Source organism: Chanodichthys erythropterus, chromosome 22 (genome assembly GCF_024489055.1).
Source record: "Chanodichthys erythropterus isolate Z2021 chromosome 22, ASM2448905v1, whole genome shotgun sequence".
Classification (NCBI taxonomy): Eukaryota; Metazoa; Chordata; class Actinopteri; order Cypriniformes; family Xenocyprididae; genus Chanodichthys; species Chanodichthys erythropterus.
The window spans coordinates 19,494,275-19,515,254 of NC_090242.1; the positions used below are offsets into that span (position 1 = coordinate 19,494,275).

Sequence of the window (20,980 nt, forward strand, 5' to 3'; positions counted from 1 at the left end):
AGCTTTTTCCTCCTTTGCTCTCCTACTTCTTGTCTCTTATCTGCAAATGTCTTAATTATTGCTCTTTTTGATCTTCATCTATTAGATATAATACTCTAAATTTTATTATTAACTATTGACTTTATGATACTTTATGATGGTTATCTTGCCTTTTGGTTTTATTGAGTATTTTCATTATCGATTAAAGTTTGTGTGTGAGGCTAAATTTAATTGTAATGAATAAATTATTTTTCATCAACTTTATTTACTGCCTGGATCTCATTTTCACAAGTTTCTGCATCACTATTGCATTTAATAAATCAAATACACTGCTAGACAATGACCTATGATAATTTGTATTCTAAAATATTTATCTTATATTTTCCTAATGACAATTTTATGATTGGTTTATGTACAAACACTTGTGCATTAAGTCATGATGGATTTTATACAACGTAAAAATGCATTTTTTCTTTAATCACAGAATAAGGCAGAAAATATATATTTTATAGTTTCCATACTGTGATAAAGGCTATGTCACTTAGCATTACATTATTTGTATTGTCATGTGCACACATAAACCATATATTGTCGTATCGTGTATATTGTCTTCATGTTTCCTCAGTAAAAGTGATAACTGGATGCCTTTGTCTAAATAAGGGAGTTCCTGGAAGTTATTATTACTTCTATGAGTCCATTTTGGACATTCTGCAAGTATGAATTAAACTTACATTACATAACAGTGTTATGCTTCATAATGCTTACATTGCCTTGTTTAGGATAAGAATAAAGCGGCAGGTCATGTATATCTTGTCTCTTTTAATTTAAATCTAGGTGCCGGTATCACAGACAGGGTTTCGGATAAACCAGGACTAAGCCTTAGTGCAATTAGGGTATTTAAATAGCTTTTATAAACATACCTTATAAAAATAAAAATAAAACATTACTAGTGTGGATCTTGAAACAAAACAATGGCAGTGTCATATTTTAAGATATGTCAGTGCAAGTTACTTTCAGTTAAAATGCTCAAACATGCATTTTAGTCTGGGACTAGCTTAAGCCTTGTCTGTGGAACCGGGGGTATATGTATTCACATTGGCCCATGAGAATGTGAACACAAGCCCGAAAAAATGGGGACGAATTTACTTTTTATGAAAAGTGCGGGGGACGCCCATGGTTAAGATTATATAAATAAGAAAATCAACATATAACCTCAGTGGGAACAGTAACTAACAGAAAATAACGTAAAAAGGAAGTCTGTCTGACTAGTACTACTAAACAGCAGATGGCTTAGCGTTGGACATAGCGCGCCAATGCGCATGCGCAGAGCGCTCCGTGTACCTCATCTCTGTGCTGCTGCCCAGCCTCCAAACAAGCGACGAGCCACTAGGATCACCACACGCTAGCTCCTTTCCTAAAGCCCCTGAGTGAGTAATGCGTTACATTTTAAATTAAACATCATATTTTAACAAGTAATTCGCATTCCATGTCAAATTTGAATACAGTTCGCGTTCAATCAGTGAATTTCACGAGAAGCCGTTAGCGAGTGGCTAGTTGTTTTCAACAAAGCGACAGCACAACAAAGCCTCTCTGAAGTAACATGGCCAAATTAGCTCGTTCACTCGCTAAGCCGTAATATGCCTCTTTATTTAGCTATAATCTCTCGGTATGTATTACGGATCGGTGTGAATCACTTATAGGGTCTCTGGAAGGTGTTGAGACGGTCAGCGTGGATGCTAATTCGGTTAGCCAGCTGCGCGCCATCTTTATGTGTGACTTACTGTGTGCTAAAGCTAAAATGCTAACCAGCTGCTGGGTTCTGCGCGCCGGTTCTATTTTCACATGTGCAGATGCACACAGACTGTTTATTTTATACATATACTGGTATATGACTATATCTGTGGTCGTAAGCTGCAGGAATATAAAGGCTGTGTTGAAAATAATTCATTTGGATTAAATGCTCCTAGTCGCGGCATTTGTGTGCAGTGAAATAATCTAATTGTTCGAGCTAGCCTTTTGGGTGTTGATACTCTTGTTTTTAGTAAATGTGAGGTTTTTATGTAATCACTTCGGAAGGAAACGTTTAATTTTATTTGGAAACAGTGAGTGGACCTAGTCCAGTGGGGAAGCATGATTGTTTACGCGGTACTGCTGCGACTACTGCTGTCGTTTCAGACAACTACACTCATTAAGATTAGCTGATGAAAGTAAACTTGAAGCCTTAGTTCACACCATTCTGTCATTTTCTCATACCCAATGGGAACTTTCGGTGTTTAGAAAAGGTCTCAAAGTCTATATTTACTTGCATTTCTTCTTTCCTCCATACAATAAAAGTGAATGGTGGCTGAGATGTCATTCTGCTCCTTTTGTATTCCTCAGAAGAAAAGTCATGCTGGCTTGAAACAGCTAAAGAATTAAATCACGCTTTCAGGGAAGGATTAGAAAATATGGTGTTATTTGACATGTCAAAAACAGAAAAAATCATTATAGCATTTCCAGCTTGTAATGAATATCTGTTTTTACATGTCTCATGCTGCATTTATAATAGCTCAGCTTTTACACACGTTATTCTTAAAGGGTTAGTTTACCCAAAAATGAAAATTCTGTCATTTATTACTTACCCTCATGTCGTTCCCCACCCATTTGTTAATCTTCGGAACACAAATTAAGATATTTTAGTTGAAATCCGATGGTTCAGTGAGGCCTCCATAGGGAGCAATGACACTTCCTCTCTCAAGATCCATAAGGAAGTGTCATTGCTTCCTATGGAGGTCTCACTGTGTGGAACGACATGAGGGTAAGTAATAAATGACAGAATTTTCACTTTTGGGTGAACTAACACTTTAACACATTCAGCTATGTCAGTGTTTTCTTTTTTTTTTTTTAAGTTTTTTTTTTGTATGGGCACAATTGGAAGTTTGTTATAATTGGGAAATGATTCTTAAGTTTGGCATGACAGGAAAATATCCCGTGTATTTCTGGTTGTATATGTCGTAACTCGATCTGCCGGTGAAGCAACAGACTTCTCTGGGGTGATGTGTGCCGGACTACTCTAATTAATATAGAATAGTCCGCTTACATCCAACCCCTTTCTTACAATCGACTGCAAGCTCACAATCAGTCCTGCCTCCATTCAAATGATAACCATGGATAAAACCAAGTTCCTGCTCTACATTTTTATTTCTTTCCCGAAAATGTTTCACTCAGAAGAAAAGATAAACCTTCTTTTCACAATACAGAAGAAAAGATCTGTTGCTACGTTTGTTCCATTGTGCCTTAAAGTGTGAAATATTTTTAATGCAATTGTGGCATTATTTGTCTTCCGTTTTAACATCATAAAGCTCTTAAAAGCATTTGTTCTGAATCATGTTTCTTGTTTTTTAGAGGTCTAAGGTCGGGTCCTGCAATGGGATGTGGTCTCTCTCAGATGACTGAAGAGCTAAGAGAGAGAGAAACTGAAAAGCATAAAGAGAAAGCACATTGAAAATTTGAAAATAAGTCTGCCTTTGCAGAATAATAAGGACCCCTACCCCATTAAGCCGTTTTCCCCCTCTTTGCCAAAATGTCAACGGTCACTTCAGCAACCCCAGAGCCTCCTGCAATCGCCAACCCTCCTCCGCCTGAAGTGACTAACCCTACCAAACCTGGCCGCAAGACTAACCAGCTGCAGTACATGCAAAATGTAGTTGTAAAGACACTGTGGAAGCATCAGTTTGCATGGCCTTTCTACCAGCCTGTTGATGCTGTTAAGCTTGGTCTTCCGGTGAGTTGATTTATATGGATATAGCTGTTTTAGCATCCATCGTTTTGAATAATCATAAATGTAGGCTGTGTTTTCCCATGAGTGTGAGAGCTTGTCAGTCCTTATTGGTTTTATATTAACATGTGATGTTGAAAGACTTTATGCTTCCTTTTGGTGTCCAGGACTATCACAAGATCATAAAGAACCCAATGGACATGGGCACCATCAAGAAAAGACTGGAGAACGTTTACTACTGGAGTGCAAGCGAGTGTATGCAGGACTTCAACACAATGTTCACAAACTGTTATATTTACAACAAGGTATGGCTTGGCTCAGTCTGGTTTGGGACGAGGCTACATTGGCACATGCAATTCATGTTTATTTCTTGTTTTTCTCAGCCAACAGATGACATTGTGTTGATGGCACAAGCATTAGAGAAGATCTTCCTTCAGAAAGTGGCCCTGATGCCTCAGGAGGAGGTTGAGCTTCTTCCTCCTGCTCCAAAGGGTAAAGGGCGCAAACCAGCAGGACCCGGTAACATTTAAATGGCCTGAATGATGAATTGATCATAATATTCTGTGTTCAACACTAATCATTATTTTCCTAATCATACAAATGCAGGTCAGCAGGATGTGGCCGTCTCCTCTGGCTCACCCACTTCTGTTTTCCCTGGTGCCACCTCACCGAGTTCCCAAACAGCGGTTGTATCTCCAGCTCCAGTGCCCACCATCACCCCTAGCCTACCAGCTGTACAGAACACAACCGCTGCCGCCATGATACCCGGCATGCCTCCGTCGCAACCCATGTCCAAAGTAAGTTGCAGGACCTCTTAAAATATCATGTGATAAATGAAGTGGCAGTGCCTCACCGTTGGATTTGTGTTTCCCCATATGTGTGGTTTGTTCTGTTTCCTAGAAGAAGGGGGTAAAGAGGAAAGCAGACACAACCACCCCTACTACCTCTGCCATTACCGCGAGCAGGAGCCAGTCGCCCACCCCTCTTTTAGAAGGAAAACCGGGCAAGGTGGCATCCAGGCGAGAGAGCACCGGTCGCCCCATCAAACCGCCTAAAAAGGATTTTGAAGATGGTGAACTAAGCGTGCATGGAGGCAAGAAGGGCAGGCTTACAGAGCAACTCAAGTACTGCGAGGTCATCCTTAAGGAAATGCTCTCGAAAAAACATGCCGCTTACGCCTGGCCCTTTTATAAGCCTGTCGACGCGGAGGCTCTTGAGCTACATGACTACCATGACATAATCAAACACCCCATGGACTTAAGCACAGTGAAAGTATGTTGAGTTTGCATAAAAAGCTGTTATAATGTCTTTATTTTTGTTTAAATGGATAATTTATTGCAATTCAGTGCAAGTTTTTGAAATAATTTTTTGTTTGCAGAAAAAAATGGACAGTCGAGAATACCAGGATGCACAGAGTTTTGCTGCAGATGTCAGATTAATGTTCTCAAATTGTTACAAGTACAACCCACCTGATCATGAGGTGGTCGCTATGGCCAGAAAGCTGCAGGTGAGTTCCCTCCCTCCCCCAGTCTCTCCTTTTACACACGTTTAATTTCTTTATTTCAAAAGAATTATTGAATGACGTTTTCTTCTTTTCTCTCAGGATGTGTTTGAAATGCGTTTTGCAAAGATGCCTGATGAGCCAGTGGAAGTGGCTGGGGCAGGCGGTGTAGGCGGGGCCGGTGTGGTCAGTAAGAGTACTGTCAGCAGTGAGAGCAGTGGCGACTCCTCCACCTCTGACAGCTCCGACTCTGAGGAGGAGAGGGCCACCCGGCTCGCCGAGCTGCAGGAACAGGTGGGTGCGGAACAGGTGGGTTTCAAAACAAGGACCAAGTACCCTTTATCTCTCCAGGCTCAGAGATGTTCTCTCAGGCCTCCTGATATGTCATCTCTTCTGATTATCCTTTTCACACAACACCCACATAACTGTTTCTATCAATGCTTTTGCTCTGTAGGACCTAAAGGGGCTTCCACTTAAAATAACCCTCCTCTTTCACAGCAAGTTCCTCTCTGCTTGCGGTTTGGATTTTATGTACTCGTATGTAGAGCTGTGTTTTAACCCTCTACCGCAATCAGCTGCATATATTGCTTTGCATTAAATTCCAAAATGCCTAGATGTAGTAGTATTTTTTTTTTTGTGTGGCTTTGTTTGTCTTACTGTAGCACTATATCATATTTTCTTCCCTTGCCATTTTTTTTACCAGTGTATCTCTTTGGAGCACCCCATTGGTAGCAGACAGGGGATAAAAAACGGGTGCACCAAGAATAATCAGGTGATTTTATTTTTCATTTCCCTGTCCCTGCCTATGAACATTGTGTATTAGCTGTACAGTTGCTTTCATCATTTGTATCAGATGGTCAAGAGCATGATATGGATAGTGAGATCAGCGGTAGAGGGTTAAAAGCAGCAGAAAAATATTGACTTTGTTGGGTGGTGTTGGGAACCCAGCTGTGTGTGTGTGTGTGTTAGGATGGAAGTGCTGAAAACTTTGGAAATGAAAAGATAGGTGTGTGTGTGTGTGTGTGTGTGTGTGTGTGTGTGTGTGTGTGTGTGTGTGTGTGTGTGTGTGTGTGTGTGTGTGTTGAACGTGTATGTGAAAATTTCTTTGTTCATGTTAGCTTGCTTTGCATTTAGAAAAACTTTCTAGTTCCAGAAAACCACATGTATGCCATGAAAGCATTTATGGTTACCTGGATTCATAAAGAATGTTTTTATAGGATGAGCCCCGGTTTTATTTTGTGCTTCAACACTTAGCATGGCTGTGTGGTTAAAAGGGGTGTAACAATCCCATATTGGCACAATTCACTGTTTTGGTTTGTTCTGTAGATATTAACTATAATGAAATAACTATAATGATTATCCATATTGTAATATTTGATTGTTGGTTATAGTTTTTCAATGGTCCATAAGCTGTCACAAAATATACATTGTAAAATTACAGACATTTTGTGAAATGTGGGTAGCATATATATCTGGCACACAAGCATGCCTGTTTTTTGTTTTTTTTTGATGATGATTATTTTAATGGAACTGTTTCATTTAGTGCTAAAGAGCAGAATTGCTTCTTAAACATTATTTCCTATTTCTTTTCATTCTGTTTTTCTGAAATATACCCTGTTCTTGGAGTCAGAGATAACAGCAGACATGAATGATTTTTGATTGTCCAGTGTTGTTAAAAAGAATTTGGGTAGAAGGTTTGTTTATTCATTTATTTCAGTAATGACAGTTGTTTTGCATGTTTTGTTCCCTAATTGAATGTTTGAATCTTTGCCACTGGACAACCAAAATTACTTTCATGAACAAATGTAAATGTGATGCTTTTCCTGACTTTGAGCAGATCACTAACACCCCCTTCTTGGCTCTCCCCAGCTGAAAGCTGTCCACGAACAGCTAGCCGCTCTTTCTCAGGCCCCTGTAAGTAAACCAAAGAAAAAGAAAGAGAAGAAAGAAAAGGACAAGAAAAAGAAAGAGAACAAGCACAACAAAACCAAGCCAGAGGAGAAAGGCAAGCCAGGACAGCCACCGAAACCACCCCAGCAGAAAAAGGGTCCTGCCAGAAAGGCTAACAGCACTGTTCCAGGCAACAGGTTTGCTGCTCTTTGAGCTGTTCTTGTTTTGTTTTATGGATTGAATCTGAAACAATCAATTAAGGTTTAAAGTGTCTCTGCTCTATGGTTGGAACATTTACAGGCAACCAAAGAAGGGTGGCAGAGGGCCCGGCTACGAGTCTGACGAGGAGATGTCACTCCCCATGACGTATGACGAGAAACGGCAACTGAGCCTCGACATCAACCGGCTGCCTGGAGAGAAGTTAGGTAGGGTGGTCCACATCATTCAGTCCAGAGAGCCTTCGCTGCGGGATTCCAACCCTGACGAAATCGAAATCGATTTTGAGACGCTCAAACCTTCCACTTTGCGTGAGCTGGAGCGATATGTCAAGTCCTGTTTACAGAAGAAACAGAGGAAACCTCCACGTAAGTGCACACTCTTGGCCTACACACATAGCTAAATGCCAGACAGAGCTGATGTTGCTTTTAGTGATTCATGCTTAAAATGGGCACCATAAGAATGGAATGTAAGGATTTGGTCTCTATAGGCACCAAATAATATTGTGAGGTTTGGTCATGTCATGTAAGATGAGTGTGAGAGTGAGGATTTTTGCCTTAACAATAAAATAACAATCAAAGATGATTGTTGAATAAATAAAATTATGTAAATTGGAGGGAGTTTGTCATCTGACCAATCTGAAGGATTTGTGATATATCATTAACTTCTGCATTATCAATACAAGGAATACATTTTATTAACAAAAAGAGTAAATCAAAACAGATACTAAATAAATACCATAAATGATAAAGAAATAAAGTGCATAAAAATGGATAAAATACAAGCCATTAAGTTGGGTTTGGCTATAACAAAGTTACATTATCTTATGGAAAGATAAATTGTTGTTCCTCTGAAACTAATAAGGTGAATACCCCTATTCATCAAACAAATTAATGAAAAATTATTTGTTATTAACTAGCATCAGTTGTATTACATCTATTGTAAATTAGAAAATCATATACTGATGATATGTAACAATGCCAAGGTTTCTGGAAAGAGGTTTGGTTAAGTGATATTTACGTTCCACTTGGTTGAGTGAGCAGTCTGATGTTGGGGGATTCTTCCTCTGCTTGTGCTGGGTAACAATGCAGTGTGGAAAGGGGCTATTTGAACAGCCTTGAACACGAAGCTCTGTGAGATGCTGATTTCCTGGAGCACCAAAAGGGGTCCTAAATCTGGAACCCACAGATGAGGCCTTGAAGTAGGTGCAGAATTGAAATTGACAGAATAGAGATTTTGTAATATCGGCTTCACCGATAAACACCACCATCTTGTGTGCGTTTTGAGAATTGTGCGCAAGACCGCCATTAAAGGATTAGTTCACTTTCAAATGAAAATTAGCCTAAGCTTTACTTAACCTCAAGCCATTCTAGGACTTTCTTCTTTCTGATGAGCACAATCAGGGAGATATTAATAAATATTCTGACGCATCCAAGCTTTATAATGACAGTGAACAGGGGTCACGAGTATGAGCTGAGGAAAGTGCTTCCATCCACAGCCATCCATCATAAACATACTCCACACGGCTCCGGGGAGTTAATAAAGTCCTTCTGAAGCGAAGCGATGCCTTTGTGTAAAGAGAAAATCCATATTTAACAAGTTATGAAGTAAAATATCTAGCTTCCGTCAGACCGCCTTCCATATTCAACGTATGAAGAAGGTGTAAAACTCTTGCAGTTCACAAAGCTTACGCTACGTCCTGCGCCTTACAGAAAAACACTCAGAACTTGGTCAGTCCGCTTTTTGCTGCCTCACAAGCTGTAGACTCGCCTTTGCAGGCTGGAGACTCAGGGCGGCATATATGTTACACTTTCTCTAGATAGAAAACTCAGAACTTTGTTGATCCGTTTCTGTCTCTCCACTTACAGGACTCAGAACGTGTATGTATCGGTTAGTGCCTTCCCTGTTATGGGCCAGAGGCTGTTGAAAGTGTACATTTATTTCCGATATCATTTATCACCTTTTCCGATGAGGAGATTGCAATTTGGCACTTCCAGTGCTGTGATTGGCTGCTGGCCCATCCTTCTTTCCCCTGTGGAACTCATTTGCATAACCTAAAGCACACAGTTAGAGCAGTGTTTTTAAAGTCGTCAATGCATTTCTCACTTTCCAAACCACCACCAGAATACCGTTGGCAATGATCTAAACAAATAAGAGTCCAAACAAGCATGCATGCATGCATTCATTTGTACATTAACAGCGGAATTTGTTTAGGCTGTTGCCCAACAAATAGCTTTCACTGAGAAGATGGTTGCAGGGCAGAAACTGTTAAGAAGTCCTGTCCTTCCCGTGCTTGAGGTCTCTGTCAGTTGTCCTTGCATTCTTATCTGATGGTGTTGGACATTGTGCCAGTCCACCAAGATCCAATGGAAATGTAGCAAACCTTTCTGATACAGTAGATGATGCCATAAAACTTGGCCCTGGAATGTATGGTGACTTTTCTGCTATTTAAAACTGATGGTGTTTATTAGCGTCATAAAATTAAGGACAACTTAACCTTTGTTCTTTTTGTGTTTTTGTTTTGGTATGCAAATATGACCATGGTTCGGTTCAGTAACCGTTGTCTTATCTCTTTGGTTTCAGAGAAAGGAGGCTCAGGCCCCTCTCGGCTCAGCGGCAGCAGCAGTTCCTCAGACTCGGGCAGCAGCAGCTCCAGTGGCTCCACTTCGGACAGCAGTGACTCCGACTGAACACTTTTTATTTACTTTTTTTTTTATTTTTTAAAAAACATTGTATGCAGTCAAGGTTATTTCTCTTCTGAGACTTTTTATAAGAAAAGAGACAATAAAAATGCATCATGTCAGAACATTTTTTTTTTTCTTTTGGAAATGTCATGAAGAAAATTACAGATACAAAAAGCAAACTAATAAATTGCTTTTTTTATTTCAACTGACTCTGAAAGGGATGTCCAAACATCAGTCTTCAAGGAGAGGAAGTCTTGAAGCATACTTTACAGTTCAAATTCTCTTCCCTGGCGTCCTGGTAATGTTGTATGTTGCCATCGCAAACTTAAGCCATCCCATCTCACCAGATAATGTGGAAAACGGAAAGCTCACAGTCTTTTCTCCTGATTTCACTTCTGCACCAGTCTGCTGTATTTATTGTTGTTTTTTTTCTTTATTTTGTTTTTGCTGTGGCCTCATATTTTCCCCATTGGGCGCTGTGCCATTATTGATTTATTTTTTTTATTCATTCCTTGTATTATTGTCCTCTCAAACTAAAAAGTGTGTCTGAAAATCATGCCTTTCCCAATAACGTCACAAATCTTTAGATAGTCTGGGGAACAAATTGCTTTAATTAGCGTAAGCCCTTTAAAGTGAATTTGGCCATTTTTATAGCTGTAGAACAATTATACATCAGAATCTCATACTTTCCAGCCAATGTATGTATGGTAGAGGGAATTATTTTCATGGAAATCAAGTATATTTGGTGGTTTTCTTCAGATGCTTTGCATTGACGTGAACATGTAAATCAGTCAGCTGGATCACATGCGGACTTCCTGTCTTATTAAACGCCTTGGTCAGCAATAAATATACAGAGTTCCAAATAGTTTCACCTCTGACTGGCATTTGTACATCAAATAGCTTTGAATGAGACTGGATGTGTTGCTTATGTTGGATAATGACACCTGGAAGCAGTAAACGTGTCATCTGTATATTGATCTTTACTGCCATATTGTGATGAAGCTAATGACGATGCATTTCTTATTGTTTTGACAATGATAGTTAAATCACAGAGTCTTCCTCTTGTCACACTCTTGCAAAATTGATTCATGAATGTAAGTCTACAGTAGATCTTATAAATAGTAAGCAGTTTAAATCAGTTGGGTTTCGAATGAGTTTTCCCTTAGAAGGTTTCCAGCTGTTCCTCATGTGGATTGCTTTACTATCCGATATCTCTTAGGACAGCTATGCATTTGATTATTTTCTGAAGTGTTTGTAAGAAATTGTAATGTCCTCTCTGACTTTTTTTTTTTTTTAAACAGTTGTAATTATTGTAAAGGGAACTGGTGTTTGTTTCATTTTCTGATACATATGGTTTATGGACAGCTGTTTTGAAGACTTTTTAAGCAGTTGTGAAAAAATCACTCAATTTTCTAATCATTTTTACAAGGCCAAAATTCATGAGGGACATCTATCTTTCAGACTAATTATAACACTAATAGATGTAGTCAAATCAATTATTTTAAAAATGTAATCATGGTATTTATGGTTTTGTTGTTGTTGTCTGTTATTTAGGGGCACATGACCGCAACACTTCCCTAAATCACTTCTGATACAAATATCGATCAAGTCTTATCCGGTTTCTGTTAATGTTTTCTTTTAGAGAAAAAGAGGAAAAAAATATGAATTTATAGATTGAAAAAAATTATATATATATATATTCACACAACTTAATTTCATTTTAGGCCTGATTTGAAAAAGTTCTTTTTATATTTAAAACAAAGTTTGCTTTTTATCTTTGACATGCATGCTGATTTATTGTATTTTTCTTATACATATTTTTTGAGCTGTTTATAGTTATACTTATGTAAATGTCAGTCAACAAAATCAAGAATACAGTGTGAGTAGATTTAGGCTTGTTTATTGCAATACAGGCCATAGGATTGGGATGTTGGGTCGGAGGCAGTAGTAGAGGCTAACATTTGATGTAATTGGAATGTCTTGTACACCAGGTACAATTTTTTTTTCTTGATAAAATAAATGACAAAATGCCTTTATTTTGTGTTTACTTTCAATTTTTACAATTTTTTTTTGTGGATATGCCTTTTTTGAAATTTTGTATTTTACTATAAAAACTAACTTATGAACTATAAATAAGATAATTTCTCATAATTTGATTAGTTCAATCAATTGGTAAAACTAGTCATCTTTTTCAACGCCAAACGTGTCACCAAGTACAGGATCACTGAAGTACCGCCTCTGACCACTAGATGTCAATGGTCCATTTCTCCTGGAGTTGGTTGTCCAGTATGGTTAGATATTTTTGTAATATTTCAAATTATGCTAACAGCAGTTTTATAATAATAGTAGTGGGGTTAATGGGGGAAAACAAAAGTGATACTGGCCCAAAAATGTATTCAGTTACACACTCGTACTATACATGTCTGGTTCATGTTCTAGTTTGCAGTTTTTTGAGGGAGGAACATGTGACCTTGTTGCTGCAATGTTTAGAACATGGTGCCCACTAACACAATACTTGAGAGACCGAGATGGATCAATGCTTTGAGTATTGTGACAGCTACTCACATCTGACTCAAAAAGCCATCTTTCATCCTGAATGTGCTTTAACCGATTTTCATATTGAACTCATACTGGGTAAAATAATCACACTACAGCATGTTTACATCCAGGCAAGCAGAACTTACATGTCTCATCTATGTAAATACTTTTACTGAGGTCAATTGGAGGGCCCTACAAAAATGGAGTGAGACTTTACTATGTTTGATACTGTATTTTTATTTGGTGTAGCACACATTAAAGGGTTAGTTCACCCAAAAATGAAATTTCTGTCATTTATTACTTACCCTCATGCCGTTCCACACCCGTAAGACCTTCATTAATCTTCGGAACACAAATTAAGATATTTTAGTTGAAATCCGATGGCTCAGTCAGGCCTGCATAGGGAACAATGACAGTTCCTCTCTCAAGATCCATAAATGTACTGAAAACATATTTAAATGAGTTCATGTGAGTACAGTGGTTCAATATTAAGATTATAAAGTGATGAGAATATTTTTGGTACGCCAAAAAAAACAAAATAACGATTTGTATAGTGATGGCCGATTTCAAAACACTGTTTCAGGAAGCATCGGAGCATAATGAATCAGCGTGTCGAATCAATGTGTCAATGTTTTATAATATTAATATTGAACCACTGTATTCACATGAACTGATTTAAATATGTTTTTAGTACCTTTATGGATCTTGACAGAGGAAATGTCATTGCTCCCTTGTCATTGTTTGGATTTCAACTAAAATATCTTAATTTGTGTTCTGAAGATTAACGAAGGTCTTACGGGTGTGGAACGGCATTATTTTCATTTTTGGGTGAACTAACCCTTTAAGCTGATCAACACTAAATAATTAAGATAATTTAATTCATAATGTAATTATAATTTAAATCGTTAGCTTTAAGATAATCTACAAGTAAGATGATAAAGTCATTTAAACTCCAATCAATATTTCAAGTGAATATGTTAGTCCGCTATAGTAATAAAAAAAGAAAAGAAAAAAAAGTAGACCACAAGATGCAGCTCGCCCTGTTTGGGTGCATTTTGTAATAACATACATTTTTATTTACATGTTCGTATTTAGTGTTATGTGATGAATTTCCTAAATAATAATAATAAAAAAAGCATTTAGGGTCGCTGGTTTAGTGAGACCGAGTCCTCACACGTGGACGAGCGCGACCGGAACCCAGATGCGATTTCACCGCCGCGCGCCCTTTCTCCTGCTGCTGCGCGCGCGCTCACGCCTGCTGCTTAGCCACCCGCCCGCGCTCACGCTTCACGCGAGCGGAGAAATCAAAACACTCCAACCATCTACACTGAGATGAACTGAGAAACAACCGAGAAACCATCGCGACTCAACGGACGAATGTCAAGCAGAAAGCCCTCGCGGCGTTCCTCTGTCCGTGGAAGCAAAAGGAGCGGGACGAACAACAGTTAAATACGCCAGAGTTTGTGCGTTTCACGGAGTCTTGTGATATTTTACTCAAGAAGTTTTAAAAACAAGTTTGGACCGAATTCTGTCTGGAGTTGGACGTTATTTAGATGACATCCCGCCTGGTGCGCGGGAGCTTTTGAGGAGCTATCTACTGAAGACCAAAAACCATGGATTTATTCCTTAATTTAACGGTAGAACTTTGATAAACCGTCCGAAATTGCACGTAGCAGCTGCTTTGCAGTCTTTTCTAGCATTTCTTGTTAATGAAAATATCTATTGTTGCCCTGAGGGACACATTTTTTTGCTGTGACAGGACGCGTTTGCAGAGCCAAATATGTCAGTCCATGATGAAGAAGAGGAAACTCAACTAATTCTCTGAGGGGAAAACACATCTGAATCCTATATTAACGTTTTACTTACTGTAACGTCACGTCGTTTATTTGAGTTCAGTAAGTGAATTCATTTCGTAATACAATGTCTTATATAGCTTTATAGCGGAACATACCGAGCCGTTAGTAACGTTAGCACTCAATCTCAAACCGGCTGGACTTGATTCGTTAAAAAGTTGTGTATCCTGGGGAAAACAATTTATCACAGAACTGACCTTTAGCAGTTTAGTGCCCTTTGGACTGCAGGGAGGAACTGGGATAATCTCACGTCAGCTATCTTGGCACTTTATTTGCGTGCGCCAGGCTGCCAGATTTCTTTCTTTTATCTTTGCCATTATTCGCCTACGTTTCTGTCAATATGGAGGAGTGGAGGCAGTGCGGGCGCTGGTTGATAGACTGTAAGGTTTTGCCCCCGAACCACCGGGTTGTTTGGCCCTCAGCGGTGGTGTTCGACCTGGCCCAGGCGCTCAGAGATGGGGTGCTCCTGTGCCAGATGCTGCACAATCTGTCTCCTGGATCCGTGGATCTAAAGCAGATCAACTTCAGGCCTCAGATGTCACAAGTAAGTTAAGGTTCATGTCTGTGTTTTCAGTGGCTGTATTTTTAATGCTCGTCACACTCATGATTGATGATCGTATTGGCAGCAGGAGAATGTGCAGTGTTTTTCCCATAGGATGTCACTCTGATTCTTACCAACAGGGGTCGTTTTCGAGCATTATGTCTGAGCAATCGCTAATAGATCTGTCATAATCGATTAATCGAAAATGTATTATTTACTGAGCTAAACCTTTTGATGTTATATAGTGTCATTGTTTAAGATATTATGTATAATAGCATGCACTTTTCAGGGTCTCACAAACAGCAAGCAGTTTGATGCACAGCACTCAGGTGTCTTTTAAACTTTCCTCAGATAATGTCATATAGTTATTTATAGTTGAACATCCTATTGGAGCGCTGTGCATACTGTGTGTATTAAGCCTGATCATTTGAACTTAAGTATCTAAGGCTGTGCAGGGTTTAAAGGTTAATGTTAAGGGAGGGCCAAGGCTCTTATCTCTGTAAACATAAACCAGGAAAAGCAGCAAGTTCTTCGTGGGTTTCAGGAATGTGGCTTTCATCCAGTGCTCTTTTGTGAAGGAATGTGTGGCAACAGCAGTTCCTACCAGTAAATGTGACTATGCTGAGAAGCATGATAGCCTATTGTAAGGGTTGACTGTTTTGAGAGGTTTTAAACATGCGTCTCCCACCCCTTTAGCATGTCTCGTCAGTGTTACTGAATTGGGTTTAGGCCGTATGTCCAGAAAATAAACTCTTTTGTCATAGAGTTAACATGTGGTGTGTTTGAGATTTGCATTGGTTGCTGTAAAATTCTGTAAATTAAAAAACAAAACAAAACACAAATACTAAGATGAAAGACATAAATCCTCGTTTTATGCATTGATTTTTTTTGCTTCTAAATCCGGAGTTCTGGACTAAATTTAGCACCATGGTCTTGCAACTTACTGCAGTATTTTACAGATTTATGGGGAGTTGGCAAATACTTTTGGCAAGTTAACATGGCATGTAGTGTGAACTATGCACTATTTTAAACCACATATTGCAGGTTGTTTTACATTTATGCATGCAGCTTCCATGACCCCATATTATTTGATACTATATGGAATATTTGTTATTTTAATAATTCACTTGTCACAGGCAGCACGATTTTGGGGGCTAAATCTAATTGCATTTTTTTTCTGAAAAAAAAAAAAAAAAGATTGCTTTTTAAATTGCATTGTTTTTTTTTAATTGTATTTTATTTTTTACTCAAGGTTTACAGTGTTTTTTTGTAAGGCTGCACAAATTGGCCAAAAATTGATTATATTAAAATGATAATAATTATAATTAATTATTATCACAAAATAAAAAAAATAAAATAAAATAATAAATATTACTGTTGTAATATTTATTTTTCTGTAAAATAATTTGTTTTACAGTACAACTGTAAATTTTAATACTTAGGGCTAATGATTATTTTAGTAATCAAGTGATCAATGGATTATTTTGACGATTTATCGATTAATTGGATATTTTTTTGTGGTACTAAAAATAGACCTAAGTTAACATTGGCCATTAAAATGACTTAAAATGACTTAAAATACATATATAATAACAATGAGGCATTAATATTTGGTTCAAATAAATAATCATTTGGTTTTATTAAACAAGCAGTTAAAATACATAATGCAATATAAGCATTATAAACTTATGTATATTAAGTATTTTAATAAATGTCTACAGAGGGCACCAACGGCCTGGTGTTTGTTGTTGTTACACTTTACAGCATGATCAAATCCTTGTCACCCTGGAACCCACAGTGCATATGTTTATTTAAGGGCAATTCCAACATTCTGGATGTGACATTTGGAGTCAAAACTTGAAATTCTCAGAGAATGCATTTGTTTTGAAATTCTCAGAGAATGCATTTAATGCCAACATATTGAACTGTCTGTTTATATATTCATAGTCCCCTACTAAAGGAGTCCAGACATTAGAAAAATGTCAGTCTATACAATCGTTTTTATTTTAGAGTCTGAAACAGATCACAGCAATATAAAGAAGCAAGTCATATGCATATGATTTAATATGAAGCGTCCGTAACGGTCACGTCCGTAATGCTTATTATGGTTGTTCAGAGGAAAATAGTGAGATGAATTGTTGATCCTAATAAGCATAAACATAATTTAGCTTTGTATATAAAGTTTCAAGTTATTTGTATTTATAATTGTTAGATGACATAAACTTAATCTTTAAAACATTATGGACGTGACAGAGCACCGAAGCGTTGTGACCTCTTAATTCTAGCCCTTATAAATTCAACAGGCAGAGCTGTTATGACAAAATTAGTGTATTTATTTCTCAGGCATGTCTCCATCTCTCTGCACAATGCTTACTGTTAAAATAAAGTTTAAAAAAGGGGATCTTTGATGCCTTTTTTGAATGCATGAAATATGGTTGGTTGAAAATGTAATTTAAACATTGTTGCTTCCCTCATATGTTGTGGATAAACAAGGCAATTTTCTTAATATTTGTTAGAGCACATTAGTACAGTATATTACAGACCTAAGTGGACAACTTAAATAGGTTTTTGTTCTTTTGGTAAAAACTTTTTTTTTTCATGGTAAGGATGACCTTTGAATGGAATGTAGTAGATTATTTTATTCCTTAAAACTCATCTTTGATCACCAAAATGACATTTAAATGTTTTATCCTTGAAAAAAATTCTTCATGCCTCAAAATAGCTTGAATATAACAACACCCTCACCTCATTTAGTATGCACAATTCTGTGCATATGCAAATCAGCCACGCCTCTATTCAGCAATGGTGTTGACTTATGAATCTGCACAAGGTTTGTCTTAAATCCATTAATATTAAAAACACCACATAGACATAAACAACATTAAAAGCTTGATTTTCACTACAGGAGGACTTTAACTGAATCGCTTCCTTTGTGATTTCACAATAGCACTGGAGTGTGCAATGATTTTTAAATAGTTTTAATATATTGTGCAGCCTTTGAAAATGGTCTAATAATGCGGTTCATGCCTGGTTAATAGACACGGGCACATTGCAATCATGGAATTAAAAAAAAAATATCGAACACTGAAATTTAATCAAGAAATTGTGACAGCCCTACTTATATTTAAGGTTGTTTTAATTTCTTTGTTTTCAATCATTAAACCATCTATTTATTTTGGTTGTAAACCACAGGGAGTCCTTAAAGCTTCTCTTTTGTTGACCTTTACTATGGTGTGATTATACCTGTACAGATGTTGTCACATATGACTGTATAGCCGTTTCACCCAGCACTTGTAGGCTTTTGTTTTAGCTGCTATTTGCTGAGGCAGACCTTTCATCCTCCCACAACAGTTGCTTCCCCAGCATGGAAGTGTTTTGTGTGGTATTACGTTGTGACAAATTGTTTGAAAGGGAGATCTGGCAGCACAATGGAAGCTGTGATTTGTACGCTGCAAAGGTCACGGTGTGCTTTGATACACGGTGGTTGTTAATTTACTACCTCCATTAAATCAGGATGAAGTGATTATGTGGGCTGTTGGTGGTGGATGTCCATCGATACTGAAGCTTCTGCTGTTCTGCATGCATCACATGTTCCTCATTTTAGTTTTAGTGCATACCTTTTTCATAATCAGGTTATTGTGTTCGAGCCTGCTGATTGGCTGTCACTCATAAACATCCTTTATACCAGTAAATTCTGGAAGGACAGCCTCATGCGTTCGTTAATAGACAAGTGTGTCCGAAAAGAATGTCAACGTGTCGTGCAAGTGCTTAGGCTTTGTACAAGCAAAGAATGTTGCAATAACAAGTAAGGCCCAAGTGCCAGTGTTGTTGGTGTAAGCCACATAGAGAGATGCTTTTTCTCTCTCTCAAATCATAATTGCTTACATCACATGCCCATGAATGTTTTATTTGTCTGTGGAATGCAAAGGATTTGCTCCCCTCTCAGTGGGATGAGTACTCTTCAAATTAGTGCTTGAGTATTTTGAGAAGATGAATGCTAGATTACTGCTGGTGTCTGACCTGAAGGTTGTTTTATTAGATTTTCACCTAAAAATGAAAACGCTATTATTATTTATTAGCTGTTCCAAACCTATATGCTGTTATTTTTTGCAGAAAACACCAAAAGTGTCATAAAATAGTCCATATTCATGCTAAATTTCATGCCTTCTGAAGTTATTAGTGAGAACAAACTATTGTGTGAGAGACAGACCCAAGCCACAACCAACTCAAAATCTAACTTCCAAAACAGCATGTCATGTATTCAGTACCCTTTTGCCACCATCCTTGGTGGAGCTTGATGGCACATAGTCACTATAAACAGTCCTTGTTTTGAAATAAATTAAGATAAATAATGGTATATAATGGTCCTAATGTCATTTTTGGGTGAACTATCCCTTTTAAAATGATTTTGAAGTGTTTATATGAAACTATGTTCTATCATTATGTACTGATATTATGTGGATTGTGTATTTCGCTATTTAGGCTGAATAATTTGTTAATGATATTATAATGTTACATATTTTTGCCTTTTCATAGAGTCTAAAGTCTGAGTCGCACACAGGTTTGGCCATGAACACAATACCTTGAGGTGGATCAGAGGTACCAAGAGGATGAGGGAAGTCATTTCCTCTGGCTCTGTCTGACAGACATAGCTCTGTGGGATTTGAATTCTTGAAGTCTGCATTATTCTTACTTTTTTTCTACTTTTATTTTTATTTACAGGTGGTTGGTAGCAACTAATACCTTAGAGATGATTCAGGCGCCAATAGTGAGAATGTGTGTGTACTTGCTTACAATACGTGTGAGTTCAGTTTCCATCACCTCCAGCTTGGCCTGGGGACTGTCTAGGGACTTCAGTCATAACAGCAAGGTCGCCCCCCTCTCTCTTCAGGGCTTTAGGGAGTTAGCAATGTCTGTTGTTTCCTCTTAGAAAATCCAGCCTGTCTTTGAGCAAGTACGCAGGGCAGAGAGAAGGAGTGAGACGAGTCATTGCTCACTGTAGTACTTTTATGCGTTTTATTGTACTCCCCATTTGCCTTTAACAGCCTATTCATTTTAGCTCTGTTTTTAGATGCGTTCATTCTCATAACTCTTGTATTTCTGCTGCAAGTATAATGGGTTTCATCTTTGAGATTTTGTTCTGATTTATTACTCATAACCACCCTCTCTCTCTCTCTCTCTCTCTCTCTCTCTCTCTCTCTCTCTCTCTCTCTCTCTCTCTCTCTCTCTCTCTCTCTCTCTCTCTCTCTCTCTCTCTCTCTCTCTCTCTCTCTCTCTCTCTCTCTCTCTCTCTCTCTCTCTCTCTCTCTCCCTCCCTCTCCCTTTTGCTAGCTCCTTCAGCCACAATCTCATACAAGTCTCTTCTGTTTTCAGACATTGACCACACTTCCTGGCCTCTGGCATCTGTTGGAGGTCTCTTTGTGCTGGATCCTGATTCTTTTTTATTGTGTATTTGAGTGATGTTATTTAAACAAGCTGAAAGAGCAATAGGAAGAATAAATACACTAGCAGAAACCATCATTACAATAAGCATACTTTCACAATAGAAAATAAGGGCTTTGATGATTAAACTCAGACAGAGGTGAATGGAGATGTGGCATAATGACAGGGTGAGTACCAGCCTTTCTGAAGCCGAGAGGTGGGTGTGTTGTGAGGTCAGCCTTTCTCTCTTACTAGGTTAATTTAATCTATAAGCATGGCCTTTCTCTGAACTTTGACCCACTGGCAGCTGGGTGCAGGTAATTTTATCAATAGAGCTTGTTAGGGGCACTTCCTGCATCATGCAGCTGTGACCAGCTGCTTCAAAGAAAGTGAATGGGATTGTAAAAGGGTCAGAAATATGAGACTACTCAATTAAATTGAAATATACTCAAATCTGCTTTATTTGCAAACAAAAGACAGGAAGTTGGAGATACACAGTGCTGGTCTGTGGTTGTCAGGCTTGATCTTTCATGTCTGTGTGCTTTTGCGATCCGTCTGGTCTGTTGGAATGCGTGGAACCGTTTACTCACTGGTTCCTGT

At 38.2% G+C, this 20,980-nt stretch overlaps 2 protein-coding genes across 9 annotated transcripts in view; both read left to right on the forward strand.

Moving 5' to 3' along the window:
- Nucleotides 1-1,267: 1,267 nt before the first annotated feature.
- brd3a (bromodomain containing 3a) lies at nt 1,268-12,830 on the forward strand. 5 transcript variants are annotated; one of them, XM_067375708.1, is made up of 12 exons: nt 1,268-1,406; nt 3,364-3,742; nt 3,904-4,041; nt 4,120-4,255; nt 4,343-4,533; nt 4,637-5,008; nt 5,115-5,243; nt 5,340-5,546; nt 5,941-6,009; nt 7,107-7,324; nt 7,428-7,711; nt 9,927-12,830. In XM_067375708.1, the coding sequence occupies exons 2-12, from the start codon at nt 3,542-3,544 to the stop codon at nt 10,031-10,033; spliced, it is 2,052 nt and encodes a 683-aa protein (XP_067231809.1). In that variant the 5' UTR covers nt 1,268-1,406; nt 3,364-3,541; the 3' UTR covers nt 10,034-12,830. The 5 variants fall into 5 exon arrangements, with proteins under 5 accessions (XP_067231809.1, XP_067231811.1, XP_067231810.1 ...); XM_067375710.1 differs by having other exon boundaries at nt 5,340-5,531; XM_067375709.1 differs by having other exon boundaries at nt 4,640-5,008.
- A 965-nt stretch (nt 12,831-13,795) lies between these two features.
- The window catches only part of vav2 (vav 2 guanine nucleotide exchange factor), a 206,121-nt gene continuing 198,936 nt past the window's right edge, over nt 13,796-20,980 (forward strand). For all 4 annotated transcript variants that reach the window (XM_067375592.1, XM_067375589.1, XM_067375590.1 and 1 more), the window contains exon 1: nt 13,796-14,962. In XM_067375592.1, coding sequence (XP_067231693.1) covers nt 14,759-14,962 — 204 coding nt within the window. In that variant the 5' untranslated portion in view covers nt 13,796-14,758. The remainder of the gene's footprint in view (nt 14,963-20,980) is intronic.

Coding starts and splice junctions, on each gene's coding strand:
- brd3a (XM_067375708.1), top strand. CDS start 3,542: ATGTCAACGGTCACTTCAGCAACCCCAGAGCCTCCTGCAATCGCCAAC. Junction 4,042..4,119: donor ACTGTTATATTTACAACAAG/GTATGGCTTGGC, acceptor TGTTTTTCTCAG/CCAACAGATGACATTGTGTT. Junction 5,009..5,114: donor TGGACTTAAGCACAGTGAAA/GTATGTTGAGTT, acceptor TTTTGTTTGCAG/AAAAAAATGGACAGTCGAGA.